Here is a 15,817-nt window from a genome sequence, read left to right on the forward strand (position 1 = left end):
CTAACAGATTTACCATCATTTTAATATAAACAACTAACAAAATTGTTAAGATGCAGAAAATGTCAAAAGAACATGTTTACATATGCAACTAAAAAAGCACTCGGAGAGCGCAGACCTCTGCCAAGTCAGCAAAGTCTCCACCCAATGCCGTTTCACCCCTAAATTTTCATTCTATAATGATTAAGTTTTTTATTTTTGATTATTGATTGATTATTGATTGATAATTGATCCAGATCACCACCAAAAACTATTCATCTGTTCTTTGGCCCACTTCTGACAGTTCCTGAAAAATTCATTAAAATCGGTCCACAGCTTTTTGAGTTATGTGGATGACAGACAAACAAGGGTGAAAACATAACCTCCTTGGCAGAGGTAATTAGTACAATAATGAGACAGTTAACATGCCAAAGAAATGAAAATAGCATAGGTGACAGCAATGTACAGACATGGCTGAAAATAAAAATCATATTTAAGTGAATGTTGCAATGGTGTGGGACAAATTTTCCTCCAGCCTTCTTAAAGCTTTTATATTTGTACAACATTAATAAAATTTCCATCTGAAGACGTCTATACAAATGTCACATGACATACAGTTTAAAGCCAGAAGGAAAAAGCATTATTATGTCTTGTATATTGTAAAATTAAAATTTATTTTCTACCCTTTTCTGAACCAAGACAAAAGTCCTTGGAATGTCGAGTACACCAAGGGAGCCAACACAGATGTATTTCTAGGATAATGTATTTTAAAAAACAAACTGCAAAGTGCTATTTTGGATTTTCATCTGGATTCTTCATTTCAACTCCACTGTTACATTAACTAAGCTGTATCATTTTCGTCACATTTTTAAATACAACAAAAATATCATTATTACGGGTCAGATTATACTTGTCATGGAACTTTTTTGTTGGTTGTATTTGCCTTAGCACTTCTTTTAATTCAGTCCCTTAATCCAGTTGATATATGTGCTAGCTACTATGTAATAATACAGTCTCATGGTTACGTCTTGCAATCTGTAAAGCCTACAGATTAATCAAGATTTTAAAAATCTGTTAACTGATTTCTTATTGTTAAATTAGCAACAAATAAACCAAATATTGGTATGAGAGTTCTTTGAGGAATATTTTATGTGCAAGCATGTGGGCTAAAGTTTCTGCAAACAGAACATCAGCACAAACACTATATTCAAACAGGAGGACTGACTCTTTAATACGGTAACATTTTATCTGGAATTATTTAGTAAACAGGAATTCCAATTCTTCATCAGAGTTGGAAAGCTGCACCCATAAAAGAACAAATATATTATATGGGTTTAATATAACACTTCATAATAAAGTTCCATCATAACTACCAACATCTATTCTGCTTTGTGTGAGACATATTTCCTCTCGAATTTTGCTGCGTCTGTGGAATGATCATCAAGAATTTTTATGCTCAAAAAATCTTTGGTCTCATAAATCTCTATTAGTGACTAAAACATCAGTGTTGTAATCAGTTTTCCATTACTGAAGGACAGAGTTCCTTATGTGGTATATGGACTGTGATCTCTGATGACTGGTTGTCTAATACTCCAATGGAGTGAGTGGGACTGGTGATGTCCTTTTTTATTTTCATGGATTTAGCAGGTTCTAATCCTGTTTTATCGTCATACACTGGGGTGGAGAAATTGGTTGGTTTGTTGTAGTCTTCGAAATTCTCCATTTTGTTGTACTTTGGTTCCATTGCATCCTACGAGAAAAAAGATGAACACTTTAGACCAATGAATTAAAAAAAATTAAAGTTAATGAAGCATAAAATATTCACAGGCAATTTGTGAAAAAAGACAAAAGAACTAAACAAAACAAGCAAAAAATAAAATAAAATAAAATAATTAATTAAATTAAAAAAGATGAAGCTGTATACATGCTTTTCTGATATATATGCAAAAAACTGCATACTTCATAGTTCCGAATCTTCTGTCTTTTGTCTCAACCGAGTATCTAAATTAAACCCTCAAATCTTTTACTGATCACATTTCTATACAATATGTGACTATATACCCCATTCTGTGCCACAGAGCTGTCATATACAAATTCTGGCATGCTGATTGCCACAACATTGCCTCCATGGAAAGCCATCGTTCCTGCAGGTGCCCCAGTCTGAACTCGCCCCCACCACTGGAATGCAGGGCCTTGATTGTACTGAAATCATAGCAACAACTATTTCAATATCCAGGGGAATCATTTGATACATTACCAAAAGATTAAGATCTGGACTTATAATAAATATCAAATGAATTACAAAAAAAATCGCTGTAATGATTAATGATTATACCTGATGTGCCTTGAAGCAAAATCTGTTTGATAATGAATACCTTATTTTCTAAGATGTATTTGATATCATCTAAGATGGCTTTCACAAATCTTTCCTAAAATTCTTTGCAAGAGTGAGAAAGAGAGAGAGGGGCAGAGAAAGAGAAATCTGATCCTCTTCTTTGCAGAAATAGGAACACAACTTTTATGACCACTAATAGGATGACCACAAGTATAATGGAAACTACAGTGGCAGCTGTTTCTGAAATAACATATTTACTGCGAATGTTTTAACTCAGAAAGGGAAATAATTCATAGAGGGAGTAAAATCAAAATTCTGAATCACAAAATTAATACATTTTATCCAAAACTGAACACTTTTACATATGGTCAAATAATCATTTCTTGGCAAAATCTAATGTAAACTAAGTAATTTTTTCAGTACCTTGTATCTGTTGCAGAGGATGCATGACCTTGAGGTCCATGGGCCTGTGGATTGTGTTGACCAGTGATGTCTGGTTAGTGCCTGTGTACTTGTCAGCTTTTTCAATACTCAGATGGTTCCAGTCAGTCCAATATATCCAGTCTTCAAGTACAGCAATGGCAAATATGTGGACTATTCTGACTTCTGATATGACCAATTAACTGTCTGTTGCTGCCATCAAGGTTGACATACCTGAAATCTAATGTACAGATGTATTAGATTTTTTTTGGAACAAGAAAAACTACAGAACCTGCAGTGAACTGTTTATGTCTCAGTTAGAAAAAGATCAACTTAATGACCTCCAGACCTGCTTGGCTGTGGTGCAGGTAATAACCTGTGACACTACCACATACTAAATTTGGTTACATTTGCCAACTGAAGATGTTATAAACATAATACAAAAAAAGATGTTATAAACATAATACATAAAAAAAAAAAAAAAAAAAAAAAAAAAAAAAAACAACAACAACAACAACAACACAGGCATATATAAACAAATATAAGTCTGTCCAGTAAATATATCTGGAATAAAATGCCTAGCATATACGACATATTTTAAATAAGATATATATAAATCAATTAGTTATATCAAACATGAGTATGCAGTCCCTGGCTTTTAATCTGGTCATTAAAATATTTATTTGTATTATCATTATCTATTCACAAAATTTCAAGTTCTTTTTTTAACCATTTGGGACACATTCCTATTAATCTTACGTATATTATGCTTATTAAACAAAATGAGAGGAATAAATTATAATTGAAAATAACCTTGTCCACAGAATTAATATTAAGGGCAGAATTAATATATGATGAAACCTCTCTGCTAAGATATGCCTAGAATCATAGTATCATAGCAGAGAAGACTAGAAGATGAAACATGTTATGACAGGATAACAAATGTAAAAGAATATCCATCAAACATTAAGAATCAAAGACAAATTTCATGACAAAATTTCCTAATAAACCAGCATTTAAAACCTCAATATATGTCTTACTCTTGGGTCAAAATAGCAAAAATGATATCACTGGACAACTAGATTGCTCAACCTTGGTTTTAAAATACTAAAAGCCTGATAGGGGGTACCTATCTTATCCAGCTGTCCAGTACCATCAGTATATGTCTATTACCAGCAGTACCTTCCCATCCAATCAACTGCCATGCTCTTACCATTTGGAACGTTATGGTTGATAATCACCTCCACATTAATTGGAGCCATTAGCGTGCATACGGTATATCCTGTGGGTAGTGATATTGATGATGTAGACCATATCTTCTTTGATATTGAAATCCAAGGCAACTGCACTGCCCAGGCCTTGTCCAACTAGTTGGTTGTCTTGACCGTCCAGGGACAGCTTCCTGATGTAATAGCTGTTGGTAAAGACAATGAAAGGCTCAATATCTGAAAATAATACTTTTTTCTAATTTAAGGTTTATTTTAATAAAAAAAGATGAAAGCAGAAGAACTGAATATCTTCACTTAAAATCAAGTAAATAGGGTATTTCAAACTAAGTTTATCACTGCAAAATTAATACAAAAATGGTTATTTGAAATTGATTCAAAACTATAAGGCTCACAATTGCATCTTTTTGAAAGATCCAAGACCAATTGATTTGCCCGATATAAATAGAAACTTAAGTAGCAGTCAATACAAGCCTTTGATTCAAAAGGGTGACATTAGAGTTGTAACCCTCAGTACTGGAAAAACAAACAGTAAAATTACAATAACAAAAACTACCATCAAGAAAAAAGCTCTGCTACCTACTAGTACTGTCTCTTCTTTTGCGGATCTGCCCATCAGCTGTCTCTAGGTAGCCATCAACACACTTACAGAGGAAAGAGCTCACAGTATTCTCACACAACTGGCTGCACACCCAGGGAGTCTCTTCACATTCATTGATATCTGCAACAGAAATAAAAATATTTTACTGAATGGCATTTGAAAACAGCATCAAATGTAATTTCCACTAGATTTTATGTGATGGCCAATGAACTCTCACACATATGTATGACTTTAGATGTGAAGAAAATTTTCTTCTGAACAGAATCTCTTAAACTGTCAATTTTTCAAAATGTTCAAATACAAAGAAAATTGAGTAAATCAGAATTACCTAATAGTATATTCTGAACTAACTCACACCAGGGAATTATATCGGAGGGAATGGAAACGGGTGGGGGGGTGACAATTTCAAGCAATATCATTGGTCCTTATCAACAGAGAGCTGATAACAAAAGAACCCTGTGTTAAGGCCACGTGATTTAACAAAGACGAGCAATATAGCCAATCACAGAATACCTAACACAAATTATGTGCATGCGCGAGCACTAAGGAGGAAAATTTAAATGCTCTCTAGACTGTACTTCTAAATTCCTGTTTAAGGAGAGTGGATGGGGAAATGAAGCAATAATATGGTATATTAGACCCTCTGGACTATGTGAGTACAAAAACTTATGTGTTTACGCCACATGAGAAGGTAAAATTTGACATGTTTGCTACCAATCTATCACAAGTGCTTTCAGCCATTACTACGCCATCTTGGTCTTTGTTCGAACCCTAGCCAACCTTCGTTGTTCACAATGCCGTCGGATAAAAAAAAATTCTATGCAGTAGCAGCAGGTAGAGACATAGGAATCTTCCTGCAATGGTCAATGGCGCAGCAAAGTACAAACAAAATCGCTAGGGCCTGCCATAAAAGCTTTAACTCACTACGTACAGGAGGCAGCACTATTTCTGGACTCTTACGGGATTACCAACAGTGGAGTGTTTGTGGATGAAGATACCAACGTTAGCCTCCCCGAATACAGTCCTACTCTATGTACTCTGTCAGCACTTGAGGGGAGCTCTGATCCCCTATATCAGCCCATACGATGACCTGGTCACATTAACCTGACCGGATCAGGTTCACTCCTTTTTAGATGATGGGGGAGCAGACCCTACTAGTGACACTATGGACGCAATATCTAACCCTTGCTCTCTTTGTAATAGGGAAGAAGATGAACACATGATACAATGCAATGTCTGTAAATTGTGGATACACTATCAATGCACTGAACTGCCAGCATACCAATTATCTATTCTTACACAATCAACAAGGAAATTTACATGTATCTGTTGTGTTTAAGTTGACACTGAGATTGTAAAAGCCCTCAATGGAAAGTCAAATATAAACAAACAAGATAGATGTAACAAAATCAACATGGCCACACAAACATTGGCTTCATTAAACACCATGGCAGTCAACACCCACAGCCAACAAAAGACAGCAGTAAGCCTAATTTTGTGCACATTGCAACACAGACTGTAACTGCACATTCCACCCACCAGCACTCCCAAACTGTGTCTGAAATGACCACCTCAGGATCCCAGACATCACCTCAACACAAAGATGAAGGGCCTAACTCAACCAACAATATTTGCAAGTCAGCTCTATGTGACTTTGAAAACAGTATTATCACCAAATTCCACAGCACTATGAAAAAAAACATTGATCTCAAACTAAGACTGCTCCAAAAGGACCTTGAAATCACCACAAGGGAAAGAGACGAGTTTGCCTCTAAAGATTGAGAAGATGAACAAAGAATTGACACAAACACGAACAGCTCTCGAAAATTCTAAAAAGCTCCAAGAAAGATGAATCTACACAGCAACAACTACACCGCCTTCGCACAGACGAAGAACAAACAGCTAGAGAGAAGAACAACAAATGGAAGGCAGAGAAAGGTGAGATCAGCAAAAAGCTTGAAGACTACCTGACCAAGTTGAGTGCCTTTGAAAGAAAAGATTGAAAAACTAGTAAGACAAGAAGCAGAACTGAGAAAAATGAATGACAAGATGAAAAGTTATTGCAGACAAGCCCAGCTAGCCTTATCAATGGCTAATTTTAATCAGCAGTATAGTCAGAAAAATAACATTAAGTTCCTTGATTGGCCAGAATCCCCCTAAGAAGACTTGAGATCCTCAAGGAGCAAGCAAACGTGAATGTAAACCCAGCTAACATCCTGGCTATACATCAGATTCCCGGACGAAATAGTGCTGCACGCCCAGTCATATAGCCAGAATGGTCAACCAAGAGTCAAAGGTGGAAATAATCATACATAAAAGGACACTGAAAGATGCATTCTACATGTACGACCACCTCACACAACTGAATGCTGAGCTCATTAAGTCATTAAAAAACCATGAAAAGGTTGAATCGGCCTGGTATTTTAATGAAAAAGTGTTCGTATAGGACTCGAAAAGAAGCATAAATTTGATATAAATGTAACATGTATATATATGAGGTTGCATATGTATGATTGTGGTTGTGTTAGTGTAGTATGTTCGTGCCTTTTCGTTTGTGTTCATTGCGTCTCCATTTCTTTATATAACACGCCCAGGGGCGGATCCAGAGATATTTTCTGACAGTCTTCCAAATTATCTTTGTTGATCCAACCTCCATTTTTGACCGTCTTCCGACAGAAAAAAATAGATACCAGTCAATGTAAACTTGAAAATCTGACCGTCTTCCGGAAGACCCAGAAGACGGCCTAAATCCGCCCCTGCACGCCCCTCTTTCTTACGCGGCACATTCGTCTCTCGTTTCTGCCACGTCAACTTACAGGTGAGATAGACTTAATAGGTTTGCTTTTCATTTTCTTTGTGTTTATAATTTGTATTTCTTTAAGTTATTTTGTTTGATATTTTCAGTGCTTGTCATTTGTTCAAGTTTAGTTTAATCATAGAAATAAGTATCTTTAGTTCATGAATGTTGTTCACATAAATTTTTCTATGTTAGTTCAGTTCTGCATTAAGTTCATTTTATTTATTTGTAAAGTATTAATTAGACATTTGTTTCTTCCACGTCAACTTACAGAGTAAACTCGGGTTCTTAATAAAGTACAGTGAAAGCTGTTACATTATGAAATCCCAAGAAGAAGAAACCCTCATTGCATTAGCTCAATTTCTCTCCTCTGCTTTTGCTAGGGAGGATCTACAAGACAGTGCTGCACCTATTGGCAATTGAGTAATAGTAATAAAAACTTGGGTAAATTACAAAAACTGTCTTTCATAAGTTAGTAGTCATACACATTGTAATTGGTTAACAGCATACTTATTTAAAAAAACATTCATATTTTCATTTTCATCTACCCAGGTGGGTATATACATTACAATGAATAAACTATGAAACTATTAAAATCATAAATGCCCTCCACAGATATCATCATATTACACCATACACAATTCTTATTCTCAGACTTTACAACCACTGAACCAATGACACCTCAGGCAAGTGAACCTTTGGAACAGCTGGGCATTTGCATCATCAAACTATCAGACCAATGAACCTTCTGACTATTGAACCTTTTGTACCATTGGATCTTGGCATCATCAAACTATCAGACCAATGAACCTTCTGACTACTGTCATGAATGACAAATCATTTAACAATGAACTTACAACAATTTCATAAACTCACAAAATGACAATATTTAGTCATTTTAAACAAAATATCAGAATCAGAAATAAAGACAAAAATACAGGAAGATATCTACATTGCGCCTTCAATGTGATATACTTACTGCAGCATCATACCCTGCTGAAGATAATAAAACAATATGTCATAGAATAATCCAATCATGCTGATTGGATGCTGCAAGAATTAGAATTAAAACCAAAATACAGTTTATCAGTTATAGGGTTAACAACAGATGTGTCACAAAGTGCTGACTATGGCAATGACACTGGACAGACACAGTGATCAGAATATAGACAGACTGAATGTGTCTGTATATAATAAATATGTGATAAAATTTGCATTGGGCAACTTAATGACCTCACAATAACAGAGATCATTTATAAAATATCATATCTGACCTGAAATATATATACACATTTAAACATTTTCACTGGTGTCCTTTTTCTCTTCAGTGAAGGCTTATTGTCTTCTACAATCTCACTGTTTATGCTATCTCTACTAGTACTGTAATAGTTTCCATGCATATGGGGAAAATTATTATAACACATCACAACTGAGCTGAAATATCAACTCACTTTTAAACATTTCCAATGTGTCTATTTGTGTTCAGTGACAGAGTATTAGAGAGTTTCCGTTGCCGGTGAGATACGCCGGCTAGATTAATACGTCATCGGTATGTGCGCACTTGTGACGTTCACCGCATTCATATACCGTCGTCCAATCTAGTCTGCGGAATACAAGCGCTCCTATCTAGCCAGTGCGGAAGATTATTGAAACTAGTTATTAAAGGTTATGTTTGCTCATTTATATGCCTTATATAATTTTTTACAATAGTTCAAGTGTACGTTCATGCAAATTTCGACTTTTTAAGCGAGAGGAGTCGCTAGTTTTGGTTTATCAGGCACGTAGTCGGGGGTTGATCTTACTAACCGCCATATTTGTCGTAAAAAATTGAATTTTTGGGTAATATATGTCTCCTTTTTCATAAAAAAAGAATCTCCACCTTGGAAATAGATGGCTAAGGGGCCGTATATTGTTAATTATATTGGAATGAGCGGGGCGGGAAGCGCCAGCATTCTGGAACTTTACCGGAACGAGAAAAGAGTAGCGCGTTACTAGATACATTTGCACATACGTAACAATCTAGCCGTCGTATCCCAACTGCACCGGAAACTCTCTATTGTCCAACACAATCTCCTTGCTTTATATACCCTGCCTCTAAAGTTTCCATGCATGTGGGGGAAATTGATTCTTTGTGTTACCTGGAACCCACATTTGTTGTGTAATTGTACTGTTCCATATAACTGGCTCCACAGGATCTGTCGTGTTTGGAAGTCTTGTTCTGGGTGGTTCTGGCAGCATTCTCTCTCAATCAGGATAAAATTCACCTCTTGGTCTGCCAGCAGCTCTTTACACAATTCCAGAAGTGTATTTGCTAAAAACATAAATGAAATGAGTGTAACTGTTTGCAATGCAATTGGATCATCTCTGTAATATAGTGCAAACTATTATTAGGATACACTATTCATATACAGGATGCTTTTGTAAAATGCACAATATCATTTTTTTATCACCATGCTTGATATACATCTTGTTATTGCTCATATGTAATGAGATCAAATAAAAATATAAGTTTTCATTTTATGTGTTTTTTGCACTTAATGACAATAAAACTTAAATTCACACTACAATTAAAACAGTAATATATTAATTTTATTCATAATAATCCATGCTTTCTATATTGAAATAATCATTGGTGTTTGTGTCTCTGCACAAAGGAAAGAGGAGAACAAATTACCTATCCTGTCTTTTGCATAAAAAAGTAACCACAAACATTTGTATGCTATCTGCAAGAGGTCCAGTCATCTGTTTACAATGGCTGTCCTGTCTCTGGCTGTTCATTCATCCTAAAACTTGCCACATCCCGTGTCTTACACAACTGGGTGAGATGAAGATGTTCTTGTTGCTGCCTTTTTATGTCTGCTTCTTATAAAATACATCCCCCCATGTTAAGCCAGATAAAGTCAGTTCACCTAGAAGACACCATGCTGTATGGAGACTGGAGCTGGAAAAAGAGACATGACAATGTATAAGTGAAGGAACACTAATTATCTTAATACAAAGAAAAGACAAAAACCTGACAGTCCACTAGAGCCAGTTGGGAAAAATATTTAAACTATGGTAAACTGCCAAGTGCCCACCTTATATGGTAGACATCATTGTTGTGGTGATTGAACTGTGATAAGTTAAAAATGACCTTGCCTTTTGGAGGCTGCTGGGCACAATTGTGACTGCTGAGACCAGCACATTCTCAGATTGAACATAGTTAAATAAACAGAACTCTGCCAAATCTGTTGGAATTTTTGTGAAATTTGCACACAATATGCCTAACAATAGAGTCTTTTCCACGGTCACGTGACTTCCGCTCAATTATCCGTGGGAACGCGAGATTTTGCGGGATTTGAAGTTTCAGGGGGAAAGTGTGGAGTGTACACGACGGACGCCATATCGAGGAGTGCTCATTTCAATCTGAATTTTCAAAGTTTCGTAACATGTTAACACCTGATTTTTTTCGAAAACACATTCATGGGAGCAGTTGGAATAGAAATTTAGCAGAAGTGCCTGATGACTTTTCAATGAAAGAACTAAAAATGTACCTCATCGACAGCAACGGTACTTTTGTAGTATGCCCCCCACCCTGTAACTTCCTGAAACCTTCATTTTTCAAACATTTTTTTACAGTGTCTTTTGCACCTATGTCAAAGCTGTTGAAATAAAATGTTTTTGTAATTACCTGTGGTCTTTTTATTAGTTTTAATCACGTTTAATCCACCCCATCGAAATACAATGTGAAAATTTACAATGTAACCGCAGCTTGCTGCGTTTTCGTTGGCTAACTCTACCTTATTTTATGTGAACATAGGATTGATACATTGTATACTTGGATTTGCTCTGTGAAATTATTATGAGCTACTTGTTCACATAAAATTACCTTAGGGTTAGCCAACGAAAATGTGTCAAGTTATTGACTGCGGGTGTAAATTGAAGATTCTAACTTTATATTTCAATGGGCTGGATTAAATGTGATTAACACTAATAAAAAATCCACAGGTAATTACAAAAGCATTTTATTTCAACAGCTTTGACATGGATAAACAATAAAATGTAAAAAACTGTTTGAAAAGTGAAAGTTACAGAAAGTTACAGAGTGAGGGGGGGGTATACTACAAAATACCGAAGGCCCCTTCTACTCTTTCCTCCTGAGAAACAGTCCCGCACAAAATGGCGCGAACTGCGCATGCTCACGATTTCGTGGAAAAGACTCTATTGTAAAAATCTGGAATAATGATGTCAATTGGCTGCGACTATTTGAAAGACATTTTCTGATGAGTAATTTGGGAGGAGTCACTAGGGAAATTACTAATAAAAATTATGAATCATGACAATTAACATTTCTCTAGCTTAGAGAGACAAAAATATGCTAATTTTTTTCTTTCTCTACAGAGGAAGATTAGGAGACCAATTACATATTGTCACATGACTTGTAAAACAATATCAACCATTAGTTTAGTGTACCACCTGCAAGCAGTCCAGTTACTGTCATGACAATGGGTCATCCCAGGGAAGTAATGGCCATTGCTCCACTTTGGTCCAATAAATTTCAACACAATCTGACCACATCAAGCAGGCCACTACAGAGATGCTTCACAATTTACAACAACTGTCAAACCATGTGTGTGAGCTAAAAAAAAAAAGATAAATATTCATTATGATTATAATAACTCATAATTTTCAAGTCATATTGTTCATAAAATAAATAAAAAAAAAACTGTGATAATTGGTGTTTGTGTCTCTACAGAGGTAAGAAAGAGGACCAATTATACATTATTATACCCACTGTTACTTGAAAAAGAAAAACCAACTGTTCATTTTGTGTACTACCTGCAAGAAGTCCAGTTACATGTTTATGTACCATGGCTGTCCTGTCTCTGGTTCTTCATAACCCATTCATCCTGAAACTTGCTGTGTCTTGTAAAACTGTGTGAGATGAAGAGATATTCCTGCAGCTGTTATTTCCTGTCTATTTCATATTAGCAATTCATGTCCCCCATGTCCAGCCAGGTAAAGTCAGTTCACCTAGAAGACACCATGCTGTATGGAGACTGGGGCTGGAAAAAGAGAAAAGATTATATGAATGAAGTGACATAAATTATCTTAATAAAAAGACAGAACCCTGACAGTTCACAAGAGTCAGCAGAATATTAAACCTACAATATACTGCCAAATGTTCACCTAATATGACAGACATCACAGTGTGCTGACTGGACAGACAAGTTTAAAATGTCTTTTGGAGGTTGCTGGGCACAATTGTGACTGCCGAGTTGAGCACAATCTTAGATTAAACATAGTTAGTTCAATAAACGGAACTCTGCCAAATCTGGAATTTTTGTGAAATTTGCACACATGTGAAAAAAATTAAATTTAAAGGAAGCACAAAATATGATAACTGGTTTGTTAATCTACATGGGAAGGATAGAAGACAAATTATCTATTGTAACACAACTTGTAAAACAAAACCAAGCAATAATTTTGTGCACTACCTCCAAGAAGGTTTTTGTGGCATGGTAATAGGTGATGGTGGGTAATGACCACTGCTCCACCTTGGGTTGAATACATATCATCTGTTATGACCAGGTGCTGTGGGCCTCACTCGCCATGTGCTTCTTTCACACTCGTTCCCATTACCACTTCATCCACCAGGTGGTGGCCCCGGTCAAGACGCACCTAATCAGCAGCCATGTATTGGATATAACATTCCTCCCAACCTTAATTTTTTTTCTACAACATATAAACTTAAAAATCATTATCCTTGAATATTTTGAATCCTGAAGAATTTTCAGTTTTCGTGTTGTATAAAGTCACATTTTGAGTGCTATATGCTCAAGCTTTTCAGGACAGTGATCCGCCTTCATCCTGATTAAATATCAATTATCTCAGATTACTTTTTTCAGGACAGCAATCCGCCTTCATCCTGATTAAATATATATCATCTCAGATTACTTTTTTCGGGACAGCCATCCGCCTTCATCCTGATTAAACATAAATGATCTCAGATTCCTTTTTTTCAGGACAGCGATCCGCCTTCATCCTGATTAAATATCAATTATCTCAGATAACTTTTTTTCAGGACAGCGATCCGCCTTCATCCTGATTAAATATAAATTATCTCAGATAACTTTTTTTCAGGACAGCAATCCACCTTCATCCTGATTAAATATCAATTATCTCAGATTACTTTTTTTAGGACAGCGATCCTCCTTCATCCTGATTACATTAGAAATAAAACTCCCTTTATCTATCATCTAGCTCTTGTACCTGCAGCTCTCTCTCTCTCTCTCTCTCTCTCTCTCAAAAGCCCCGCCCAACTGTCGCTTTCAATCCCAAGACTTCCGGTACCAGATCACTGCAACAAAGTACTCACCCTTTTGTCATCAAGAATGTGTTTGCATGCATTTAAAAGGATGCTGGAATCGTGGAATGTCCTACTGCATCAGATCAAACTTTTATGGTAAGGCCACACTTTTTTATTTTTATGGATGACATCCTGCGCGAGCACCGATTTTCGCCCGTTCTCCAAAAAAAAAAAAAAAAAAAAAAAAAAAAAAAAAAAAAAAAAAAAAAAAAAAATCCCCCCCCCCCCCCCAGCCCCCAACGAAGTCGGTTGACGCAAACGTCGTTATTGAATATGCCAGGAAATGAGCTTTCTGCGCATGCGTATTATCGCCACGTGGAAATGTGGCCGCTTTGCCGTCAAATTCATCTCTTGGATTACTTTCAAATTACACGACAATTAAAGTCATAAAGAGAACGGGTGCTGTCGTTTTGGATTGGTATGCCATTGATATTGGGCATGGAGATATCACCTTTTTACAATTGTGCGAAAGGCTGGCGGCCGCCAGTGATTATCGCCCGAAAAATTTCAGTGACATTCTGTACAAAGCAGCACATAGGCTACCAGGTTTTCTGTAGCGAAAAAAGGGTCGACAAGGGCGTCGAGGTATTTGGTGGGCTGAAGGTCGGACAGGCCACCTGACAGTTTGGCCGTGTGAGTCGAAGAAGACAAAATGGCATCGTCCGAAATGACCTTTAATAGATTTGGTAGTATTAAACATATCTTTGCATCATTTTTTAAACATTTCTGTGAAGTGTTCAAAATGCTTTAATATTCTGAGAATACAAATAAAGACACGCTGTTTGTTTGATATTTGTTTTATTGATTGCTATACCAACAAAATGCATGAAATAACCTTAATAGATTTTGTAAAAAGAAGTATATCTATTCATGACTTTTTTTTTACATTTCTACAAAGTATTCACAATGCTTTAATATTTTGAGAGCATGGATAAAGACATATTGTTAGTTTGATACGTGTTTCTGTGGTAAAATTTGTGTTTCCAGCTGTGTACTGACAGCATTCCTTTACTTAAGCAGTATATATATATATTTTTTTTGTGGACTGTTTTTTTTTTTTTTTTCGCCCTCTCGCACCGATTTTGGGGTACCCAGAGGATGTCATCCATAAAAATAAAAAGTGTGGCCTAACCCATAAATATATACTGGCCTTAGTATAACGTTATTTTATAACGTGTAAAATTTTCCCGCTCCGCCCGACTAAGTAGGTCCAAGGAGTTATAACTCCTTGGTAGGTCAAAGAAAACCCGCAGTGAAAACTGGGTCACATCTCGGCACATCCGGTCACATGAAGCGCGCCGCTGCTGCTTCCCAGTTATTATATCTTCTGATTTTTTGTTTAGATATGATATTATTGATTATTGATTGAGAATAAATTATTACAAAAAGGTAATTTTTTATTGTTATTATAATATGTTTTCTTTTTGCTTCAACTTTTGCTGGATCTCAGCACTGCTAACACAACGTTCAATTTAAGCAAATGGAGCATTTAAGGACCTTCGCATTTAGAGCAATTAGGTCCTACCATTAAAAGTATAGTAAACATACTTTAAAATATTTTAAAGTCAATTTTTGCTTAAAGTCATAATAACTCTTCATTTTGGCCAAAAATTGGATTTTCCTGGAGTAAACGGCAATTTTCCCGTACTTACCAATGGTCAGCGACCCCATTCCTGCATTCAAAGTTAATCCAGGGTTTTTTTCCTAAACGTACGGTTTTTTGTTAAAATCTCTTTGGGTTTCCCCATCTTAAGAGATTTTAACTGACGGAGCTCTCTCTGACATCGCATAGTCACTGTTGACCTACTTAAAACCGCGGGAAAAGCAGACAACAACAACACTATATAAGATTCATGAGATATATTCGTCTTTTTGTTAAAAATACATTAAAATCCACAATGTGTGCCATTCTGGGCTTTTCGTTATCCGACGCACTGTACAAAAACTCGCAACTTACGTCTGCGTCCGCATTAATGCGTTTGGCGCCATATGTTATTTTGGTCTCGAATGAACGCGAGAATCCGCGTGACACCATTACGTCATTAGCAATGAATGCCTTGATGAAAGCATCGAAAGCCCTATTGACAAGCACAGATTTTAGTTTTACTACAAT

General features: G+C 36.1%; 1 protein-coding gene and 1 long non-coding RNA gene across 8 annotated transcripts in view; both read right to left on the reverse strand.

Moving 5' to 3' along the window:
• The window catches only part of LOC106167016 (uncharacterized), a 191,552-nt gene extending 177,729 nt beyond the window's left edge, over positions 1-13,823 (reverse strand). The window contains exon 1 of one of the 3 annotated variants that reach the window (XR_015333824.1): positions 13,714-13,822. This is a non-coding gene — a long non-coding RNA (uncharacterized LOC106167016). Of the gene's footprint in view, positions 1-13,713 lie in introns of all 3 variants that reach the window. The other 2 variants (XR_015333822.1, XR_015333825.1) reach the window with 2 other exon arrangements.
• LOC106173285 (low-density lipoprotein receptor-like) lies at positions 207-13,294 on the reverse strand. 5 transcript variants are annotated; one of them, XM_087010730.1, is made up of 10 exons: positions 12,833-13,294; positions 12,174-12,400; positions 11,811-11,973; positions 10,030-10,296; positions 9,494-9,666; positions 4,537-4,678; positions 3,945-4,145; positions 2,735-2,972; positions 2,038-2,178; positions 207-1,726 (listed from the first exon to the last, which is right to left on the reverse strand). In XM_087010730.1, the coding sequence occupies exons 5-7, from the start codon at positions 9,591-9,593 to the stop codon at positions 3,980-3,982; spliced, it is 408 nt and encodes a 135-aa protein (XP_086866856.1). In that variant the 5' UTR covers positions 9,594-9,666; positions 10,030-10,296; positions 11,811-11,973; positions 12,174-12,400; positions 12,833-13,294; the 3' UTR covers positions 207-1,726; positions 2,038-2,178; positions 2,735-2,972; positions 3,945-3,979. The 5 variants fall into 5 exon arrangements, with proteins under 5 accessions (XP_086866856.1, XP_086866859.1, XP_086866858.1 ...); XM_087010733.1 differs by having other exon boundaries at positions 4,541-4,678; positions 9,505-9,666; positions 12,833-13,287; XM_087010732.1 differs by having other exon boundaries at positions 9,505-9,666; positions 12,833-13,287.
• Positions 13,824-15,817: the final 1,994 nt, after the last annotated feature.

This window comes from Lingula anatina, chromosome 4, assembly GCF_051362555.1.
Source record: "Lingula anatina isolate TDL-2025a chromosome 4, LinAna3.0, whole genome shotgun sequence".
In the NCBI taxonomy this organism is placed as follows: Eukaryota; Metazoa; Brachiopoda; class Lingulata; order Lingulida; family Lingulidae; genus Lingula; species Lingula anatina.